This window comes from Eucalyptus grandis, chromosome 8 (assembly GCF_016545825.1).
Source record: "Eucalyptus grandis isolate ANBG69807.140 chromosome 8, ASM1654582v1, whole genome shotgun sequence".
Classification (NCBI taxonomy): domain Eukaryota; kingdom Viridiplantae; phylum Streptophyta; class Magnoliopsida; order Myrtales; family Myrtaceae; genus Eucalyptus; species Eucalyptus grandis.
The window spans coordinates 40,051,426-40,072,878 of NC_052619.1; the positions used below are offsets into that span (position 1 = coordinate 40,051,426).

Consider the following 21,453-nt stretch of genomic DNA (forward strand, 5'->3'; position numbering starts at 1 on the left):
AGACATGCAACAACGTATGTAGAAACGGTATGGTCTTCTTAAAAGATGAGAAATTAGAGCAGATGTACCATGAGTGGTACGGAAGCAGAGAAACTTCAGCAATTTCATAGATTCACCATTTTCTATCCCAAAAACCCCAATATAACCGGCAAGATTGCAAAGCGTCGTTGAATTTTCAAATATTTATGCTAATGCACAAATAGACAACAACAAATCCACAACTTACCTTCAATTTCATCAGATATTGTTAGTTTGATTATCATATCTCAAAATATCCATAACTCACCTGGTGAGCATCCAGAAGCACTCGGCCAAGATGTCAGATTGACACACGACCAAAAGATTCATAGGTTTCAGCAACTCTACATCCATCAACTTCTAACTTCTCTAAAATTCTCTCAATGTTTTCCTTCCCCTAGAGTACTTGAAGTCAAAACTTCCTCCCCGGTAAACGGAAAAGAAAAGAAACTGGAACAATATAACTGCCATACCTGAACAGTATGAATTGCTGTGGAACCTGAAAAGTGTTGCAACTTATTATATTAGAAAAAAAGCAGCAATCTACGTGACATCTTAGGCAAAAGGAGTGCTAAAATCCTTGATGCCAACAGACCAAAAGAAGGGCCTAAAAACGATAAAAGGTGGACATAGAACTGCAGAGTATTAACCAAATGTTCCATAGGCCCCAGTGTCTTGTGTGATCAAAAAATGAACTAAAATAATAAAATCAGGACCATTGCATGAACGCAAGTTGGTAACTGCAATCTCCCCACCTTCAATTTCAGCCAAAACGATACCATTAACCTGACAAAGCACAAAACATATTTTATGGTGCAATAAGCCTACCATGACGTCTCACTAAGAAATGATGGGTACTATTTGTTCTACAAACCATGCACTCTGACCAGCTCATATCTTAAGCGTCTAAATAGCAAATCTTCTCATTTAGTTCATATATTTGTAGGCATAGCAAGAGCAAGAAATCCAAAATTGTTGTTAAATCTGAACGACATAGTTAAATAGCTGGATTGTGCCTTATCTATCCCAATCTTAGTGCATCTTCAATGTGGATGAAAAAGATAAAACAATCACGTAGCTGAAGGAGTTAATATTAGAGGCCACTGTACTAACAGTGCATTTCATACCTCAGAAAGGACCTGTCTAGTCGTCCTCCTCCTCAAATTGTATGAATGACCACACTATCGACAATCAAAATCATGAGATAAGATCCAATTCAGGCATCCTATGCGATCCTTATAGAGAAGACGCGAACTTCCAAAACCCTGAAAACACTATTTTACCTAGTACTTGCTCTCTTAATCATTGCCCGACCTCGACATCGCCAGCAATGACGGCAAATCGCTAATAGTCATGAACTCACCCGTGGGAGAACTTATTACATAGTTTTAAATCAAAGCCAAAAGTGATAATCTCAATGGTATTGACCAAACCCTTATCCCACATTGGCAGCGACTACTAACTGAATCCAACTTTGTGGTCTAGTGGCAGCATTTACAAACATTTTGCAGTGATGGCATTATAGAATTATTGCATATGCTATATAGCAGCGACTTTTCATAGCAGCAATAAACAAGTTATGATACCAGATCGATAATATCTGCCAAAATCAAAAGACGAGTTTAATTTACCCCAATTTCTGCATTACTTAAACTTTCCACCAGCAAAACTACAGGAAATCAAAGATGACATCATTATCTGCTGGCCATCATCTAATATTTGCAATGATGCAGATCTGTCAGAAAAATCTAGCAGAACTTTTTGATTCTCTGATTCTATTTACCAGGATTGTAATTTTTCCGTATAAACTTCAGATTGTGAATGTAAATATTTTAGTCAGCTAATATCGTATGCATTCCGTATCTTTTGGTCTGTTTGAGGGAACTTTGACATCAAGTTACTTTAACGATGTGGGAATATCTTAAGATTGATAGCTTACTTGACGATGGCTTAATACCTAATTGTAAAATCTATATTTATGATTTGCAATACCACCACAATAACGGCATTGATGACTTTTTTGGCTACTTAACTTAGGTTGTAGAAAAGGGTAGGACAATCATATTCTAAGATCGTGGAGATCATTTTACTCTTGTGCACAACGATATTACAGAGCTGGTGATACACTAAGTTATAATTTTTTGTTGTGGCTCTTATTGGTTTTGTGGTTATCTTACGTTATGTTCTTTATCTTTTCTAGGTCATCAAGCAGTTGTCTTACCTTATTGATGACAAGCGTGTCTTGTTCTCAAATTTACATGGTGACAACTCACTAGAGTGCCTTGTTGAGAAGTTAAATATTGCTCAAGTGCCTCTTTGATGAATTAAAATTAGTCTTTTCATCTTGAATCTTTATCAGTGACACATCAAGAGAGTAATTTGATTCTGATTTGTAGGTTAATTTAAAGCTGAAAAGAGCCACAATTCCATCTTGTGACTATTATTTGTGACACCTTATATCTACTACCTTACTCGACTATAAGATACATTGCCTTCGGATGTCCTTTTCTCTTTGGATACTGTACCATTTTCTCCTCATGAATCGGATGAAAACACGATAGGAAATCATTAATTATCATTGCATCCGGTTTATTTTTTGTTGGGTTAGATACCTGAGGTATGATTTTATATTGCAAATCTTAGTTGGATGTTTGTGAGACTTCATCAACTCAAGTGATAAGGTTCACATAGTTGGTTCAACATGTGAGGTGAACTCCAGCCAATTTTCCAAAAGAATAAAAGAGGAAGGTTGCATTGTTTGATATGTATTCAGGTTGTGGTGCAATGTCCATGAGCTTATGTAATGCGGCAAATCTCTTTGGAAATCTCCTTGGAGTTCACCCATGACATATGCCATTAGACGGTGCACCCAACCTGAATACATATCTCAATGTTAGATCCCTGTTTTTCTTTTCTTTTTTCCCCTTAAAAATTTCCTTGGAGTTAACTTCACACGTTGAACTAGCCATGTCAACATCACCACTTGAAATGATTGATAAAGTGTCACAACATCCATCTAACAATCTACAATACAAAATCAGACTTCACGCATCTTATGCGACAAATAATAAAACATATACAATGATAATTAAAGATTCACTATCATATTTTCGTCTCGTTCATGAGAAAATAGGTATGGGAATATGGATATCCAAGAAAGAAAGGATGTATAAAGGCAAGTTTTTTTATGGTTGAGGAAATCAATAGATATAAAGCGTCGCAATAGTGGCCGCGGGGTCGAATCTTTGCCCTTTATGCTTCCTAATTAATCTAAAAATAGACTCAAATTGCTCTGTTGACGTCACTAAAAAATGATTCCATTTGAAAAAACTAATATAAAACATACATCAAGAGGCACTCTAGCAATATTTAACTTCTCAAAAAGGTATTCAAGTGTGTTGTCATCACGTATTTCTAAGAAGAAAACATGCTTCTCATAAGACAACTACTTGAGATCCTATAACAAACAAAGAATATAACATACGATAACCATAAATCCAATAAGAACATAACAGAAGATCATAAACATACTTGGTAATATTGTGAGCTTGGTAATATCCTTGCACACAAGAGTAAAATGAGTCATCGGCTGCCTCGAACATCTCCAAGATCTTAGAAATATGTTTGTCCCTCCCCTTATCTCCAGCCTAAAATAAATAGGCAAAAAAGTCATCAATGCGGTTATTGTGGTTTGCAAATCCAAGATATTTGTTTATGATGAGGTACTAAGCTATTGTCATGCAGGCTATCAATCCTAAGATATTTCCACATGGTTAAAGTAATTTGCAACCAAAACTCTCTCAAATTGAACAAAATATAAGGAATGGATATGCTATTTGCTGACGAAATATTTACATTCACAATCTGAAGTTTATACAAAAAAAAAAAAAAAATACAATCTTGGAAAATAAAATTAGAGGTTTAAAAAGTCTGCAGTAATATAATGCCATGGTGACTTTAGCTTAAGCATCTGATGGAGAAGATTGTGTGAAATTCAGTCCAATTTAACTATTGGCAGTGTGATGCACTTCAATAGTATCATTCACCTCAACAAAAGCTAGAAAACTTTGACTTTGCAATTGCCAAAATCTCCAACTATGAAAGATAATCCTCAGATTGTAGCCTCGTCAAAAAATCCGAGTGAAGGTGATGAGGAAGAAAAACAAAGTCAAAACCAACATAGATAGATCCTTTAGCTAGAAAGTACTACATCTTCCAAGCCAAAAGATTGTGGAGGCCTTGCAGATTAATTAGCCAATGTACAAAAATAGACAATTAAAGAAATCACCTCAATCGTGTGGACCATGAAAATGAGACTTGTGTTGTGGCTTTGGAATTAACAGAACTCATCTAACAAAATTCACGGCACTTTAGACAAGCACCTTCCAAACACTTCAATTACACGAAAACTAAATTATAGTGAAGCGACTAAACCCACCCAATATAAATACATCATTGAGCTGGACGTTGCATATACTTCATCAATATAACTTAAAACCAATTGTGTCCGTCATTTCCAACCGACCTATTGGTAGAGAACAAGCGCGAGCAACATGCGCTAGTTATCCGTTCCCACCCCTTTACTTATCCTAAAATGCCTAATTTTAGCCACTCGCAAGTCGCAACCTCCAATGATGATCAACTCAAAATGCTAATTTATCCAGTTGCTCCCAAAGGCAGGAAGTTATCTCCGAGTCGAACGATAATTACTTGCTAGGAACTTAAGGGGACGCATAAAAATTCAAAACCTTATGCAAGCCCTCATCCTAATTCGCTTGTGAGAATATCATCGAACAGTTTGTGACTTGCGATTGGTTAGAATTAGCATGTTAGGATAAGTCAATCAGATTGCATAAGAATCTACAATTGAAGGGAGATATGAGTCCAGCCTCTCTCAATGTACTTCCACGGACGTAATATACTCGAATCACGATCCTGATCCGGCATTTAATGCCTACAAAATTAAAATCTAAAAATAAAAATAAAACATAGTACCTTCAATAAATATGAAATACTCACAATAGATCCAAATGTGGAATATTTAATTATGACAACTAGATTCTAAATGGAAGTGAAAAAAAAATGGGACCACTACTTTAAATTGCAAGTGAATGATTGAGAACAATATTATCAAAAATGATGAATTTAGTTATATAAGAGGTGGAAACAGCGCCGCTCAAATTTAAACTGATTCATTTATAATCACTTTTACAAATATAAGTTAAAGTATGGGTTTGCCGCACGACTGACAAAACCATTTATATTTTCCCCCACCAAAAAAAAAAAAAACCTACCAATATCCATAGGCCTCGGTTGACATTTTCTTTTTTTGGTCGGAATGATATTGACACTATTGACAACCTAAAAGTTTTGATATTTTATCTTTGGGTCGGGTCAGGCCGGGCCTTTCAAGTTTCTTAACTCTAAGCCCTATTAAAAAAAACATGAACTCGTATGGGCCCCAAAACCCGAACCATCTCGGGCCTGGCACGAAACGGCCTACTCGGTTCGGTTCGACCGTTCGAGCTAAGGGCCGAAATAAGCGCCATCGGCGATTGCAATTCCTCCAGCTGCTACAGCCGCTTCCCAGGAATGGATATTTGCATGCATCATCTGGACCAAATAAAGTAACCGTTTCAGAGAGGGAACGGGCCACATTTTAATACATGTAAACAATTCGCAATCATCATGTGTAGAAGCCAACACCAACAGTTTACGTAAATGCCTTTTGTCTATCATGAGTTTTCATGTAAAAAAGGATATACCTTTGTGTCCAGCTTTGGTTTTAAGGGCCTAGACTATAACACGACATTGTTAGTATGTTCTCATATTCTTCTTTTCGTCGTGTCATGGTCAGGGAGCATCGGATTGCCTCTTCCGTCAACTAGGGCCAACTTTTGTGGGATCATCAATTTCACCACCCAACACAGTGCACCAACACTGGTGCGCGCTCGTGTCACACACATGCATGCAATGGCCAGAGCTGGGCCGGGGCACACAGACAATTATGCACAAACACTGACATGCGGATGCGAATCAAGCAAAAGAAGTATCTTCGGTTCGTGTTTTGCTTTCTTCAGCCTTCCCTTATCCAATCTCTCAAGGATAATCGAGTCCTGGCCAAGGTCGAAACCGAAAGACTCTATATACCGACACTAGCTGGCGCTGTCTGGATTACACAAGATAATGTTAATCGCACGACATGCTGTATCCATACAAAACATACGCATGCACATGCACATTCCATTCACCTCGCTCTTCCAGAGAAAATTAAAAGTTGGCATTTCACAAAAGTAAGAACATAGAAATAAATTTCCGATCCTAAGTTTTAGAATGTAGAAAGTTATTGCCACAGTTTTGATCATTTTATGAATAGGTAAGGTCCCCAATGTACACATTTATTGAAGGGTCCTGATGCTATTCTTCTCGAAGTCTGTACTTGAAATATACACTAAAACAGAATAGCCCAGAACCACACATGATATAACGATCTCCGTGTGAGATTAACATGGAGATGTGTATTTTGGGGGCCGGTGATAGGGTGTGGTGGCTTAAGTAAGAGCATATGTGCATTTACCACGGCGTGCATGCTGTTAAGCATTTAGCTGTCTGTCTGTTGCTTCGTCACTTGTCTGCAGCCTTTCCGCAGTTTGGTAATTTGATCTGACGCTCTGATGAAAAAGAGGAAGTATTTTCATTTCCAAAAGGGCTAACAGATAACATAGCACATGGGAACAACTTCTTTTGGGGGTGTTTTCCCCTTTTCTCTTTGCTTTTTCAGGATGTATAATTAAAAATGAACAGAAGTTACAGGAGGCTCTAATTTAACGTACCTCGAGCAGAGTGATGTAATAGAAATCTTCCATATGTTGCATCAGCGCACTTCCATCTCTAATTGCACGATATATGTTTATTTCAGTTTCCAATATCTTTTCTATGAGTTCCTTTTCACCTTTCATCTGCAAAAGAAGTTTGAGACCTGTCACGTTGGACTTGTGCACCAGCAATGGGTTTAACTCACCAATTCATTTACATGGTAATGTTTCTGCTCCTTTTTTGTTCTAGGGAACAGAAATAAAAAAAAAAAATGTTTCTGTTCCGAGGAACAATTTTGACCAGAAAAATGCGTTTGGTAAATTTGTTCCGAAAATAAAAAATGAATAGAAACACGTTTGGTAAATTTTATTCTTTTTTTGTTTCTTTTAATTTTTTAATATTTTTATTTTATTTTTCATTTTTTCCTTTCTTTTTTATTTTTTCTTCTTTCGGCCGGCAGCCTCGCCTTGGCTGGGCGAGCTTGGGCTAGCCCAGATTCGGCGAGGCCGAGCCTCGCCATGGCTGGGCAAGCTCGGGCTCGCCTAGATCGGCAAGGCCGAGCCTCACCGGGGGCCGGCGACGCTCGGCGAGGTCGCCGACCCTCAACAGCGTCGCCGGCCCTTGATGGCCAGTAGCCGGCCATGGCCGAGGCCGGCGACCGGCCAAAAAAAAAGAAGAAAAAAAGAAGAAGAAAAGAAGAAGAAGAAGAGAGAAGAGAGAGAATAAGAAGTGTTTCTTCAAAATTGTTTCTGGAACAAGAAGTAAGTTTTTTGTGTTTCTTTTTTTTGCTCCAATTTTGTTCCGGGAACAAAAAAACAAAAAAAGAACATAAATGCAACCAAACGCGTTTCTGTTCTTTTTTTGTTCCCAGAAACAAAAAAACAAAAAAAGTGTTTAGAAACAGAAACAGAAACGAGAAACGTTTCCATGCAGGCCCTTACTATCTCAACATACAGTAGAAGTAAATAGACATGAGCTGTTCTGTCCAAGGTAGTTTAATGCAGACATCTAAATCGAAAATCAAAAAACTGACAAACCAGATAATAAGCAGACATATATATTGGCAAAATTCATCAAGACTGCTACAATTTGCGTGCATGTCTGTGTGACTTCACCAAGCACGTTTCAGCAGAACAACAGTAAGGTACTCTAAAATGAGATATATAAGAATGTTCTGATATTAAGCATATGGAAATATCGATTTGTCTATTTAAGGAACTTTCAGTCACCAAGGAAGAAAAGTGAACTTACAAATTCACTAATTAAAACATCTGGCGTGGCTTCACCAACGAAGTCACCTTGGTAACCATCAGCCAAGGACTGCACATTTACCTGAACAACATCAACCAATTGTATAAGTAGTTGATCTGGGAAAATCTGTACAAGTAAAAATACTGCTTTCTCATATTAGCAACAGAAAAGTAATACTAGTCATGATCCAATTTCCTACTGATGCTTCCCTTGATAAGTCCACAAGTAACAGACTCGAACACTTGAAACCATCAGCTAGTTATTATTAATCCAGAGTATTTCACCATGCAACAGAGTTCTGAGTGGAATAACTGCACCAACATATTCCTCAAGGGAATTGGTTGAAGAGCTTAAATAGATGAAATTTGTTCACTCATTCTGGGTAAGAAGGTTAAAACTATATAGATACCAAGGCATCCTTAACATCTCCTGCTGCTAGATAGATGGGTTGGGCCACGTGGCAATAACCCATCAGGCGTGGAATTGACGGTATGATATCCCTGTGATTCACAACTCTCCAGCTGTCCTTCACTTTCTGCAAAGCAACAGACAATTGCATCACACATACTACGTGCGCTACTAGAAAAATGGATCAAAAGATTTTCCACTAATAAGGGGGAGATCATGCTTAGGCCACCTAAAAGTCTGCTGACATGAATCAATAGAATTATAAGATGTCAAATTTTTAAAGAGATAGCAGCAATCATAGCAGAAGCTCAGTTGGAGGAGACATTGGAGTGTGACCACAACATCTAGAAAAGAAGTCACTTAAATGAACAAGAAAGCCCTCCTTAATGAGTTGCATCACTAAAATAAGTTACTGCAATAGGGAGTCAGAACAATCCTCTCAACTTGGAAAAATAAGTACCTTTCAGGAATAAACAAGAGAGTAGTAATCCACTGAGAATTCTTGAGAAGATTTATAATGATGAAAGGCATGAATAAAAGAACAGAAGAACTTCATTTTATGACAATCGTTGCTGATGAAAATAAGTACAATTGTACCAGCGTTTTGGCATGTGAAGAAGAAATCTGAAGAAAGTTGCTGTTAATACAGGACGGATGCCAAGGTTGTTCATCGAAGAGTAATATGTTTCACGAAATTTTTTGTCTTTCTTTTTTTGTTGGCTTATACCGGGTTTCAAACCCGGCAAATGACCCTTGAGCCCATCCCACCCTTGTGGGAGGACTGAATGCGTTTTGGCATGTTTCATGGCAGTCAATCCTAACAAATATTGACAATAAAGGTAGAGCAGCAACTTCCATGCCGCTATGCAAATATACATGGGCCTGTTTATATTTGCACACAGAGAAAAGATTGCATAAAGGAATCAGGAAAGCGTTAGCCATCACTTAGTTTTCTCAAGGATCTGAGTACAGATGACAGGGCTACGGGGCACATATTTCTCTGACCTCATTATAGAGTTCTGCAAATCTCCTGTTACCAACTCTAGGAGATCCGAAGTTGTACATAGTCACATAAATTGCTCCATGCCTAACATAAACAAAACGTGTTAGTCACATGCCATAGGGAAAAAAAAAGATTAAAAACTCTACTCCCATGATTTTAATTTAAATGGCCTAAGACACTTAAGAGTAATAGAAGAGGCCGCTCAAGTCGCTGCTTACAGATAAACTCATGATTGAAGAACTCTAGCTTCTCATGGTGTGACCTACTTTACACATATAGTATCTCATGTCGTCGGCACAATTCAGTTACATAACATGATATGAACTATATTCAAACAGCTTAAGCTTTTGCAGTAAGTCGGTTGTGCACAAAACTATAACATGGTATAACAGCCAAAGATCTCGATTGCGATTCCTCACACCTAGTCTTTCACCCTTTCTAGTTTCCCTTCTTCAGATATCTTGGGTTTCAATAATCTTCGCCCATGAGCCATGTTTATTGAGTTTGCATGCTTCATGCTTTCCCCATCATAGCAGCAGTCTCCATGAGGAGTACTTAGCTATGGAATATAATATGCACCACCATTCCGTCAGTTGAAGTTATTGAAACAAACGGTTACACACATCACTATATAAGGCACCTCAAATCAAATTAGATGAATCTGTGGAATCTCACTAAGAAAATGCAATCTACTGAGACCAGAAAAGCATGAAAACTATTCCATCAAACTTTATCCATGCCATACCAAGAACACCAAGAAAATTGGGCAGGTCCTCACAAGTACCGCAGACAAAAATTTACCCAGAGTCAACACACAAAAATCATTATTTATTAACGATAAAGATCTCATAATTCAAAGACAGTGGATTTTTCTTTTCCGGATTATGTAATACAAATTATTCAGGTTTTTATCAAGAAAATAACACAATGCTCTTTTCTTTAGTCCATCATGTGTTTACCTTTGAGCTACCTGCAAAAGTGCTCGTGCTCACATGCCCACGTGCATGGAACAACCCCCCCCAAAAAAAAAAAAAATAAACACACATGCACACCTCATTCTGCAACTTTGTAAAGTCCGGAGCTGGAACAACTTCTACAGCAAATGTCGACTAAACCCAATAACTTGGCGGGGGGGTTCCTTACCTAATAGAGAGTCTTCGACGTCACAAGTGGTGCTTTTTCCCTGTGTACTTCAATTAGGGCAAACTTACTTTACATGACGTCACAATTTGATTAGAGCTAGCTCGACCAGCCCATCCTAACATTTCTTTTCTTCACTGATTCATTCATTCGCGTTTTTGGGTGTTTTTAGAAAGCCAAAAGTATAAACCAGCTGGCACCTCCTCTTGTAAAAAATGTCTCGCAGACTCCTAAACTCTACCAAAAAACTTCTCCACCACCATTTCAGCCCCTTTTATCAGCCTCGAATGCCTGCTGCCCCCAGTGATACTATTGGTCCATTCAATTTGACAATAACTTTTAATCATTGAAGATCACAACATGTCAAATACTTAAAAGTATAACTGCAATCAAATGCATGCCAGCATTTTGCAGCTGGACAAATATCTGAGGCAGAAAAGTAAATATAATAGTTATCTTTAGTATGAAAGATGTCACTCACTTTGCTAATTGACTGGATGAAAGCTCAAGAGCATGGAGAGTAGCTAGAGCACCACCTAAACTATGACCAGTAACATAGACATGCCACTTGTACTGTGGCTCACAACCATCGTCCCTGCAAGAAAATATTTCACCATCAAGTTATCACAAGACAATCAGCTCTTGGTGATAACACAGCATGGTAGCCATTTAGTAATGGAGAAAAACTTGTTTGAATGCATGGCCTTGGTATATGACAAAATAAAAGAAACACTAGCAGTTAAGTTCACACTGAAGTAAGATATTGCCTGGAGGGCAAACAAACTGTTGAAGAATATCTGTCTACATTGAGACACATATGGTTAGTACACAAGTGTTGGGAATTTTAAATAAGGTAGTCAAGGATTTGGGTATTAAGTAGATTGTCTCCCTAGGCTTGGCAAGTGAAGCATCAATATACTTATAAACATAAAGTCAAGCAGGTATTTTGTGTTCTCTCCTTTTGTATCTTCAGCAATCCCTAAATACTAAACATGGAATCAGATCCACCAAGAGAGAGAAAACCAACAAATATGGGACTTCTTTGTTAACTCTCACTTGCTAACACAGCTTCCTTATTGAGTTTTTTGTCATCTCTCATGGGTAGCGACCATGAACTAATGCTACTCATATCCTCTCCCTTGGGGCCACCACCTCCGTGCATCAAGCCTCTAACTCTTCATCCAATGCTACTGTCTGCCACCTATCTCTGCACCTCGACATAGCTTCAAGGAGTCCCTCCTTTTTTGTCCACTTGCCTGTTTTCCGGCTCTCAATATCCTGACTATACCCCCCTCTGCAGGGATTCAACTCACGCCAGCCAGGTGAGTCCCAATCCAGATGGATTTATTCTGGGCTCCTTGGTGTCACTCACAACTTGAGGACCGCTAATCCTCAACGCTTTGCGACTCCAGACCCACAAAACTTACTGCAAAGAGCACAATGCAGCTCATGCAAGATACACCTCAACTCCATCGCACAGCGATGCTCAAGGAGAATATCAACCGAGCTCATGGGGTCAACGCCTACGACTCTCTGAATTCTTTTGTGGTTTTTTAAGAGGAGCAAGCATGATTAGTTTATAATATTTTTCTAGGAACAGTGCTTACACAAAACCGATTGCCATTTTGAGGAGTGATAAAATTCTTATTCTCACTGAATCATATGCACTTAAAAAGCCACTGTGAACCTGGAAAACAAGCAACAAAAACTTTGTAAGCAAGGAGAAGCATAATGGACGGATTCAGCAAAATACGCATCTCACAATAATCAACAAAAGAAATCAAGATCTAGAATAGCAGTATACTTGAACTTCTTCCTTGAAATCTCCACCAATCCTTTCAGGGTTCAAACTGTAGGAGCACAACAAAATAAACATCAAGAAAACAAAATTGACAAGTAGTATCAGTGTATTACATTAGCCCAACTTACATAAATATTACAGAGGATAAGCATATCAAACAGCCAAAAAAATTGGTGAATTTGCATAGTTGACACAAGCAACAAGCAACAAGCAAAAGAATTAGTGGATTTGAACAATTCAAACAAGCAACAAGCATGGACATCTTTTCACATAGAAAAGAAGACACCAAAAAGAGCACTGCTCGAAACCTATCTGCAAACACAGATGTCAATTGGCATATATCACTCACCAATTCCCAGGTATCATAGGATCATTAACGATAAGCCCTGCTTAATGTAACAGAACTGGTTTCAAGCCTAATCATACATTCTAAGTTATTGCTTAGCACTGCAAATTACGAGGAGACAAAAGACTAACATCATATCAGACTTGGACAATCTTCAAGCTACAATTCGTTTTTCCTAGTGAGAAACTAAAGAAGGTTGCAAATTTTGATTTTGTACTTGTTAAGGCTAAGATAGAGATGATGATCTGCTCCTACATGACCAACTAACAGGCAAAATAGTAAAATACAACTTGTAATGGCATATATGTTGAGAGAAGACTATCCAGTGAATTAATTGATTTTTCACATTACCCAGCAGGGGCCATCATCAAATCAGTCCGCAAGTCCTTCCATCTTGACTGAGAACAACAGACAAAAAAAAAAATTAATAAATAAATATCTACCTCATAACCACATAAATAAGGTTGCCAAGGGAAAGATAGTGAAGCTGATTACTTGTTCTGTTCCTCTAAATGCAACAACTAATCTTCTTCGTGCAGAATCACGCCAGATTGCTGCCTGCAGTAACCTTACTTCATTCATACATGATTCCTTCCCCAATTAAAAATGCATGGGAAAAAGTAGATTAGGAAGCAGCTTCCTCAATACAGGAAGACAATACCTGTGTATCAGTGGATGCGTTATCTAGGAAGCAAATTTTCTCAAATTCAGACTTAACAAAACTAGGATGACCAAGAGAAGTGGCAAGCAGCGCCCAGGCTTCCATGGCACTTTCTGCAGTAGAGAAAAGAGTTTTCATCTCCTCCGACTTCTTTTCATCCAATGATGATACGTCTGATGAGACTGCAAGATTCTCACTCTTAGAATACACAGAACCATCACTTTTCATTTTATTATCATTCTTTTCCATAGAACGCGCTTCCTTATTTAGCCGAGAAACTGCCGCAGTCAAAACCATCAATGCCCCCAAAACAGAATCAGTTTGCTGCAACAAATCTTGTGTCACTTTTTTTATATCCGGAATTGAAGACTGAATTGCACTTCTTAGAAGTGGCCCGCTCTCTGCGGAATCATCAATATCTTGGCTACTTGGCGTTGCAAGCCCAGATTCAACGTAACCTTCTTCTGCAACTTTCCGGGATTGTATGCCAATCTTATTTAGTACATCAAAACCATCCCATTTTACATTCTCAGGGACAGGAAGACCAAGTTTCTGTACAACCTTCTGATTGATAACATCTGCAAAGTTCTTCCAGAAATGTTTGTCAAACTGTATGGATTCACCAACTAGCATTTTTTCTCCATTAGCATTCTCAAATCCAGTTGAATCAGGGGAAGACTCGACAACAATGTTCTCTTCATTCAGGCTCTGGTCATTCAGCGATGGAACATCTACAGATGAAGACTTCTCAGGTGCAGCAGTGGCATTGACCGATTCCCCTTCTGCTACATATTTACCACTATTTAAAAGCTTATCCTTCCAAGGATATGTCTCATTAAAGGATTTCAACTGCCCAAAAGCATATTCAACAAACTGCCGAGCCGGCACACTCTCAGACCCAACAATTGATTTCAAAGTAGACTCAAACCCATTTTGCCTGAGGAACTCTGAAACAAATGGGAGCTTCCACCACTTCTTTCCCTCATCAATTTCATCAAAACTTTTATATCTGACCTGAAACAGCATCACCAGTGAGCTTGCTCATTTTCCGGCATAACATGCAGAAGGATGATAACTGGTATGTTAGTAAAGCGTGGAAAGAAATCCACAATAATGAAACCGGGGTTAGAATTCTCATAAATGAAATTCAGATACTCATCACCCTCTCAAAATTAAATTAATTTTGCCTGGTTCAGATAGAATTCCCTAATATTCCTACCAAAGTCCAATAGTGGAAATATTTTTTCTCCTCCCAGCATTATTGTCTGATTTCTGAAAGATTGTTATTAAACTTGTTTATTAGTAGTTCTTATTCACACTTCATACATGTGAGACAATATACAAGCACTGCGTGTTTGTGTCATATGCATCTCAGTAGATACTTGATTTTGACATACAAGATCAAATGGACAAACAACCCCCATGATTGATTCAATGTCTTTGAAACAGATAAGAGGTTTACTTTGTATTTCTGTCATCTTTTCCACCAATATAATAAAGCAAGTAAGTTTAGCCTAATGGAAAGGGTTGAGCTGGAGTGTGTGCAGACTTAGATGTCCAGGGTTCATAGCGTATTGGAGTAAACTGCTTCTTCTTTTTTTTTTTGGTCAGTGAGTAAACTGCTTCTTCAAGCATCTAAGATTTACCCAGCAACTGATTCATAATAACAAAAGAGAAACGATGTTACAACATCTCGGAGAAAGCTCTTGTACAGTAATTGCCAGGTACTTAAATAAGCAAACATTAATAAAAAGCTCTTGCTAAAGCTCAATGATTCACAGATAGATGCCGGAAGCTATAGGCCTAAATGAAAACTCTACCTTCTAATTGGAACTTCTTTTGAACAATTACAAATCGATGTTTATTTCAAGAAGTCAAGAGTCTTCAAACAGAAATCCTAATCATCCTTTTAAGAGAGCTTCCTACTATGTGATCAATATAAAAATGTTTCCACGCTTACCTCTAACTGTATCTTCCCTCCACCACCCATTCCTTCTAATTCCACAACCATTTCATGTGAATCTCCTGGAAACAGACACGCTCATCAAGAAAAAGTACAATTTCCATATGGTAGTCATTTCATCCATTGCCAAGGTCATAGAGTATCAAATAATGTTTCACAGGAGAAAAACCGTTCTGATATATTGCTCATTTATTTGACTTCTGAATCACCCAACTAAACCACCACCAGCATTGAACTATAAAGTTCAAAATACAAATCGACAACAAATTCAATGATTCTCACCATCACACAGAAGCTCCAAACAGATTCCTGCATTACCCATTCGCTTGTGTGGAGTTACCAAGTTTGCATCCCAAGCTGCCACCTAGCATCCACACCACAGTGAACAACAAAAAGATCAACAATTATTCAGCTTCAGTTCATGCATTTAAGGATAGCTGTATCCATTTGCTGAGCGCCAAAATCAGCAAGGACTTGTACCTGAAAAAAAAAAAAATTGGTGGAGTTGCTTGCTTCATGTTATGTTAATGCAAGATATATGGCACAATCAACTTGGGATTGAATCAAATAAGGCAACAAATGAGCAAATCTCCTTAGCATGTAAAAGAGGAGTCCAAAAATTGATGCAGCAGTTGGCCCCCTCAAAATGGCGTTCATTCAGTTATTACAAAAGTAGCATCACATATTTTTAGGATAAGTCCTTCCTAAACATGCCAGCAATTCGGTCTCCAGTTAGTCCACAGATGCAAAGTGGAAAGGAAGTAATGGATATCACTCTGGTAGAGGCTTAACCTGGAGGTTTTTAGTCGAAGGGAGCTTAATGTTAAAAGTGAATTCCTCATTCCATGTTGGCTCTTTCTTCCTGTCAGCAAATTTGATTGACAAATGAAGTTGCAATAAGTCTGTAAATCCAGAGTAAACTTAATTTTTCCTCTGTATTCATCATATGCTCTCATCTCCTGTATTCTGTATACAGCAGATAAACTAAATTGCAATTAGCCAATGTAAAAAGAGCTAAAGATTATTGCTTCAGAAGCTTCAGCAAAATTGTTTTGCCGAAACTGATGGGGAATGCTAATAATATGTTTTATCATTTGGGTCATCATGCGAGAAGCACAAAAAATAATCAGTAGCTGATACATATTGTATTTCTCATTTTAAAAAGTGAAAGTACCCTTTAACATTTTAAGGGAAGGAATTCCATAGCCTGCACCAACTTAATATAACCGCTCCTTGAGTACAGCTTTGTCAACTTGGGAAATTACATGGGCTGTGTGGGGTATTTTAGAGAGGAACTGCTAGCTACGTTTTGTAAAGGTAGAGATTTTTTTTGTTTTCATTCCCTGCATTTTTGGCTCATATGAAAGGAAAGAAACAAACCATAGGAATGTAACAGAAAAGAAAGAATTGCATTCTCTCTTTGAAGAATTTGATTATAATGGAGAACAAAAAAAATCAATAAAATGAAAAGAGGTGAGTTACGAGGGCTTTCAGAAACGAGGAAAGTTCTACAGGTTCTGCAAAGACTTTCAGAAAAGAGAGAATTTCTACAAGTGTGACGAAAGACAGATGGCTTAGCACTTTTTATGGGGTAGCAAGGGATAGATCCTTAGATGCTCAGTATTTTTTATAAGTAGATCTTTTCTAAATTCCAGGCTGTGCACAGGAGGAACCCTCCCCTGTTGCTCCTAAACATACTTGTTCAAAAATCTACTCCTACCATGTATTCCTAAACTAGAGGCAGAAGCAATATATCCTTTCTACGTGTGGTTGGAAAGGGGCCATATGCCTTAATACTTACAATTTCACAGATACTTTTAATACCACGATATTAAAAGGAACTTGCCGCCATTCATTTTTCTATCTTAATATGAAATGCAATGCCACTACTTACTCAACTCATGTTCATTGCTTACCCCCATTTGACCTTGCTTTTCACAACCTGACCATCCAATTGCATGACTACATATGGATCACTTGTCCCCTACCACACATTCATAAAAAAGAAATGGAGTGGCATTGTCATAATCTGGAAGGACAGATTAATTTCCATTAGTCTAACCTAAAATTTATTTAAAGGAAGAAAGCAAAAATATTGCTTCAGAAGAAAAAACACTTCAGGCATTCATGAGAGCCATCACAAAAGATACAGCGGGAAGTAGAAATGCAACAAATAGACGAGCATAAGTTCAAACGTTAAGCATAATGTCTTATCCCACAAGAAACTAGCATACCCACGGATCCATGGCAGGAAGCTTGATACCCTTTTTGAGCTTTACGAACAACTGACCGTCGTATATTTCGCGGACAAATGACCTACATATGTAAACTCAGTATTTCAAATCTTTGCTTTCCATTGACCAATCCACTTTAATCTACGGGGGAGCAAATACATAAACCCCTTGATATATATTACTGGCCAAAAGTGCACATAAACAAGCACAAAATACTTGTACATACAAAGTGCGGATGCCATGCAAATATACATAAGCAGTACAAGTATTCAATGGCAGAACCCCACTGAACCAAACCAAACCAACCAAACAAACAGAAAATTAGTTTTTACCCCTCTGATTATTCGGAAGAAATGATCACGTACTCTGAAAGAAACACTGTCTTACAACCCGCAGCATCCACTTCTCGCCTTCCAATGTTTTGCTAATCGATACACCCCAAAAGTACAAAGTACAAATTAGTCTTGAACTAAAGCATTATCACAATAGGGACTACCCTAAATTAAACTATGTCCCCACAACAACAACAAAATAATACGACCCGGAATCTAAAAGCTTATCCCCTCTCATCCTATTTTTGTAGCTATCAAAGACCACAGCAAAAACCCCCTCGCTATACAGCTTTCAATCAGTTCCCTCGCCTTCGCCAACATTTTCACTTCTTAAATTCATGCAACTCTAGAAAGACTAATTCGAGAGTTCCAATTACAGGAGGAGTGGTGTAGGCTTCGAAGGCGAAACCGGCGAGGATGACAGCGAGGTTGAGGTCGAACGGTCGTCGCTCGTTCTCCTCCGAGACTTCGACCTTCGCGACTTCCGCGCTGCTGGCTTGGCAGCAGCACTCGAACGAGCTCCTCCCCCCATCCCTGCCCCCGCGACTTTCCGGAAGCTCCGGCGCCCTAATTCTCCGGGCAAACGAGGCCGGAGGGCGCCGCGAGAGCCCGAGGACCCTCCTCAAGGCTCTGCGCTTCGGAGAGAGCGGGGAGAAGCGATGGTGGAATTGGAGATTGAGCTGGTGCGCTTGGAGAGAAGCCATCGGCGCTAGCGGAGGAGCAAAAGCGAGCTTGCTCTGGTTCAGCAAGCGTTTCTTCAGACAGCCGGGAAGGCGAGTGGCAAATCCGCAATTTCGGAGGATATCGACGGTGGGATCGTTGTGGTCGTACGGGTGTTTGGTGCGCGTCCACGTCAGCCGACGAGAATATCGGAGAAGAACCCAGATGCCACGTGGCAGGCCGTCCTATTGCGCGGGAAGAGTTATACGGTGGCCCCATCTAGATTCTTGACCGTTGTCGGTTTCTCCGATTTCTTGACCATTGAGCATCGACAGTTCTGGAAATTCCAGAAACTTGGATGGTCCGATGCTGTACTCGCGAACGCAATTTTCATTCATTCATCCAGTTCAAGAGAACAAGATTCAAAATATTATATATCCCGAAGGAGTTGGGGACTTAATAAGTTGATTAGAATGGAGAATTTCTATTCGGCGGGCTTTCACAATTTAATTTTGTGAGTTGATTAGCTTCTCGTGGACAATGTTAAATTAAGTTATTCTCTGCTAGGGTATGAAGGTTCTTGCATATGAATGGACCTAGACTTAGAACCAGGGAATGAGAGTAAATTTCATACAGATATGCATCCCACAGTAGGCGAACAACCCCGTTCAAGCCCTTCGGGATGAGCATTTTTAGCAAAAACCACTCTCCCTTTAGTTCAGAGCCTAGAGACACTCAGAGATGCCAGAATGAAAACGTTTCTAACCTATCCAAGCTGCATTTCTTGAAGGATTCTACCAGGCTAGAGAAGAAGAGGAATTTAGAAAGCCATGGAGAGATTTTCACAAAGCACACACTTTACTTCAGGGGACTCTGCCCAAAACAATACACCCTCCTTGCCTTATATAGCCAATAAGAGGTCACAAGGACACACACAGGGACCTAGCTCACGGGTCCGGATACAAACAGGGCACCGAAAGGGAATTATTCGCACACTATGAACAGTAACTGTACTGTGAACATTACATTCCCTAGCCTAGTGCTACAGTAAAAGCGAACAGTGATTTGCTACAGTGAAATTGTACGGACTCAACGGTCCCGTTCGTCACGAGCATTGTAGCTACAAACTGAGTCATCCGAGCTGCCTTCTAGGAGATGTGTCTCGTACTTTTGTTCAAGGGCTTCAAGGTCTTCTGGTGAGAGGATTTGATTTAGCCTTCGTGATGAGGATGCTTGTTCATGAGCCCAATGTGATGCTTCTTCTTCAGCCCAATTTGTATTTTCATCTTGCTGAGGGTCAGGAATTCTAGGCTGAGGCCAATTGGATGGCTCTGCATAGAAAGATGTGTCCATGCTTTGAAATTGTTCGTAGGGATCCTGGGACAGGGGTCCTCCAAAGCGTGCATAGGGGTCCTGGGTGGATTGGACAATGTCATCTTCGCTTGTCATTTCAGGCTCTTGGGACGACGAGGCTTGTCTGTATTGTCCGAGTGCTTCCTTAGCTTCTGGTGCTAGGTCATAATGATCCCACGTGGTGGGTGCATTATTCCAAATATCTTCGGGAATGGTCTTGTTTTCCTGGCACAGGATTCTCTGGAGTTCTCGATATTCATTTTCACAAAGTCGAACAGATCTAGGATAAGATTTGTAAATCCGGGCTTCTTGGCTGTTCAAGTTAGGTTTATAGGATGTAGTTCCTATTTCCAGTGGTGCATCAAGAATACTACCATTATTTTTGCAAAAATTCCAAGGACGTCGGAAAAATAGGATGGTATGAATCTCGGGATTTGGCGTCATGGATCTCAGTTCTTTTTCCAAGTCTTGTTTCCAACATGTAGGATGATAGAACCAATTTAGAAATTCTAAAAGATTTCTATCACATTCTTTTTCAATGTTTCTTCCGAGCAAGAATATCCTTGTGAGGTTAGCAATGAATCTTCGGTTGGGATTTCAAAGGCTATCGATACTTATTGGTTAAGTACCATAATAACGTTTTGAGCATTCAGAAAATGATCTTCTTTCCAGATAAGAGGATGAATGAATGGATAATTCATGTTTAACTCAAAAGGATAAAGAATCGAACCTCCATTGAATCGAATAGATCCGTGTGGCTTTGCCACATGAGGTTCTCCAAGTTCTCAAAGAAGGTTTTGTCGTTCGATTTGTTGAATAATCTCCGGGGTATTTCCAACTTTGTGAATCTTTGATGTTCTCAATTTTGTATTTTACTCCATGGTTGAGCATATGGAAAGCGAGGCCTTTTGATATACATGTTGATCTCGGCTGGTGCCTTTGGCCTTGATAAGAAATCGCAAGTATATTCTTCTTTCCAAGAATATGCTTAGTTTCGAAGGAGTATTTTGAAAACCATTCAGCCCATCGAAAGCGGTTGGGAATTTGGAATCGTCTCGTTTAAACTTGGTCATCCGAGGGAAATATGCCATATCTAATTCCACGGAAAGTGGTGGCCGATGAGATAAAACTCAAACTTTTTATTCCATTTTTGACTGCTAAGATTTCTTTGAAAGTGGAATGGTAATGCATTTCGACTTGGGAAAACTTTCCACTTTTATGAGCACGAGAGGAGTCTCTTACTATTAATTTCTTCAAAAAGAACAAATGCTGCCCAAGATTCGTCACCGGCATCGTTTGGAGAATTCTTTGCTGTTGATGGTATTTGTAATGGTGGAAGATTCTGCATAATCTCCTTGAGTTTAGCGACTGCTTTGGTCTGAGCTTTTCCCCAAGGTGGGAAATTCTTCTTCAGCATGGATTGCAAAGGAATCAGAAACTTTGCAATGTTTGGGACAAAAACCCTGA

At 39.0% G+C, this 21,453-nt stretch overlaps 1 protein-coding gene across 6 annotated transcripts; it reads right to left on the reverse strand.

The window, feature by feature from the left end:
* Positions 1 to 5,196: 5,196 nt before the first annotated feature.
* Positions 5,197 to 18,769, reverse strand: LOC104414394. Of its 6 annotated transcripts, XM_039299156.1 has the most exons (19): positions 18,351 to 18,767; positions 18,007 to 18,065; positions 17,642 to 17,723; positions 17,324 to 17,391; positions 16,200 to 16,269; positions 15,690 to 15,771; positions 15,405 to 15,469; positions 13,445 to 14,458; positions 13,279 to 13,341; positions 13,135 to 13,181; positions 12,441 to 12,486; positions 12,244 to 12,323; positions 11,118 to 11,231; positions 9,499 to 9,580; positions 8,495 to 8,620; positions 8,086 to 8,166; positions 6,852 to 6,977; positions 6,596 to 6,689; positions 5,197 to 5,631 (listed from the first exon to the last, which is right to left on the reverse strand). In XM_039299156.1, exons 1-18 carry the CDS (start codon positions 18,675 to 18,677, stop codon positions 6,612 to 6,614), a joined length of 2,610 nt encoding a protein of 869 aa, XP_039155090.1. In that variant the 5' UTR covers positions 18,678 to 18,767; the 3' UTR covers positions 5,197 to 5,631; positions 6,596 to 6,611. The 6 variants fall into 6 exon arrangements, 4 of the variants coding, with proteins under 4 accessions (XP_039155090.1, XP_039155089.1, XP_039155092.1 ...); XM_039299155.1 differs by lacking the exon at positions 5,197 to 5,631 and having other exon boundaries at positions 6,281 to 6,689; XM_039299158.1 differs by lacking the exon at positions 5,197 to 5,631 and having other exon boundaries at positions 6,281 to 6,689; positions 17,974 to 18,065; positions 18,351 to 18,440.
* Positions 18,770 to 21,453: the final 2,684 nt, after the last annotated feature.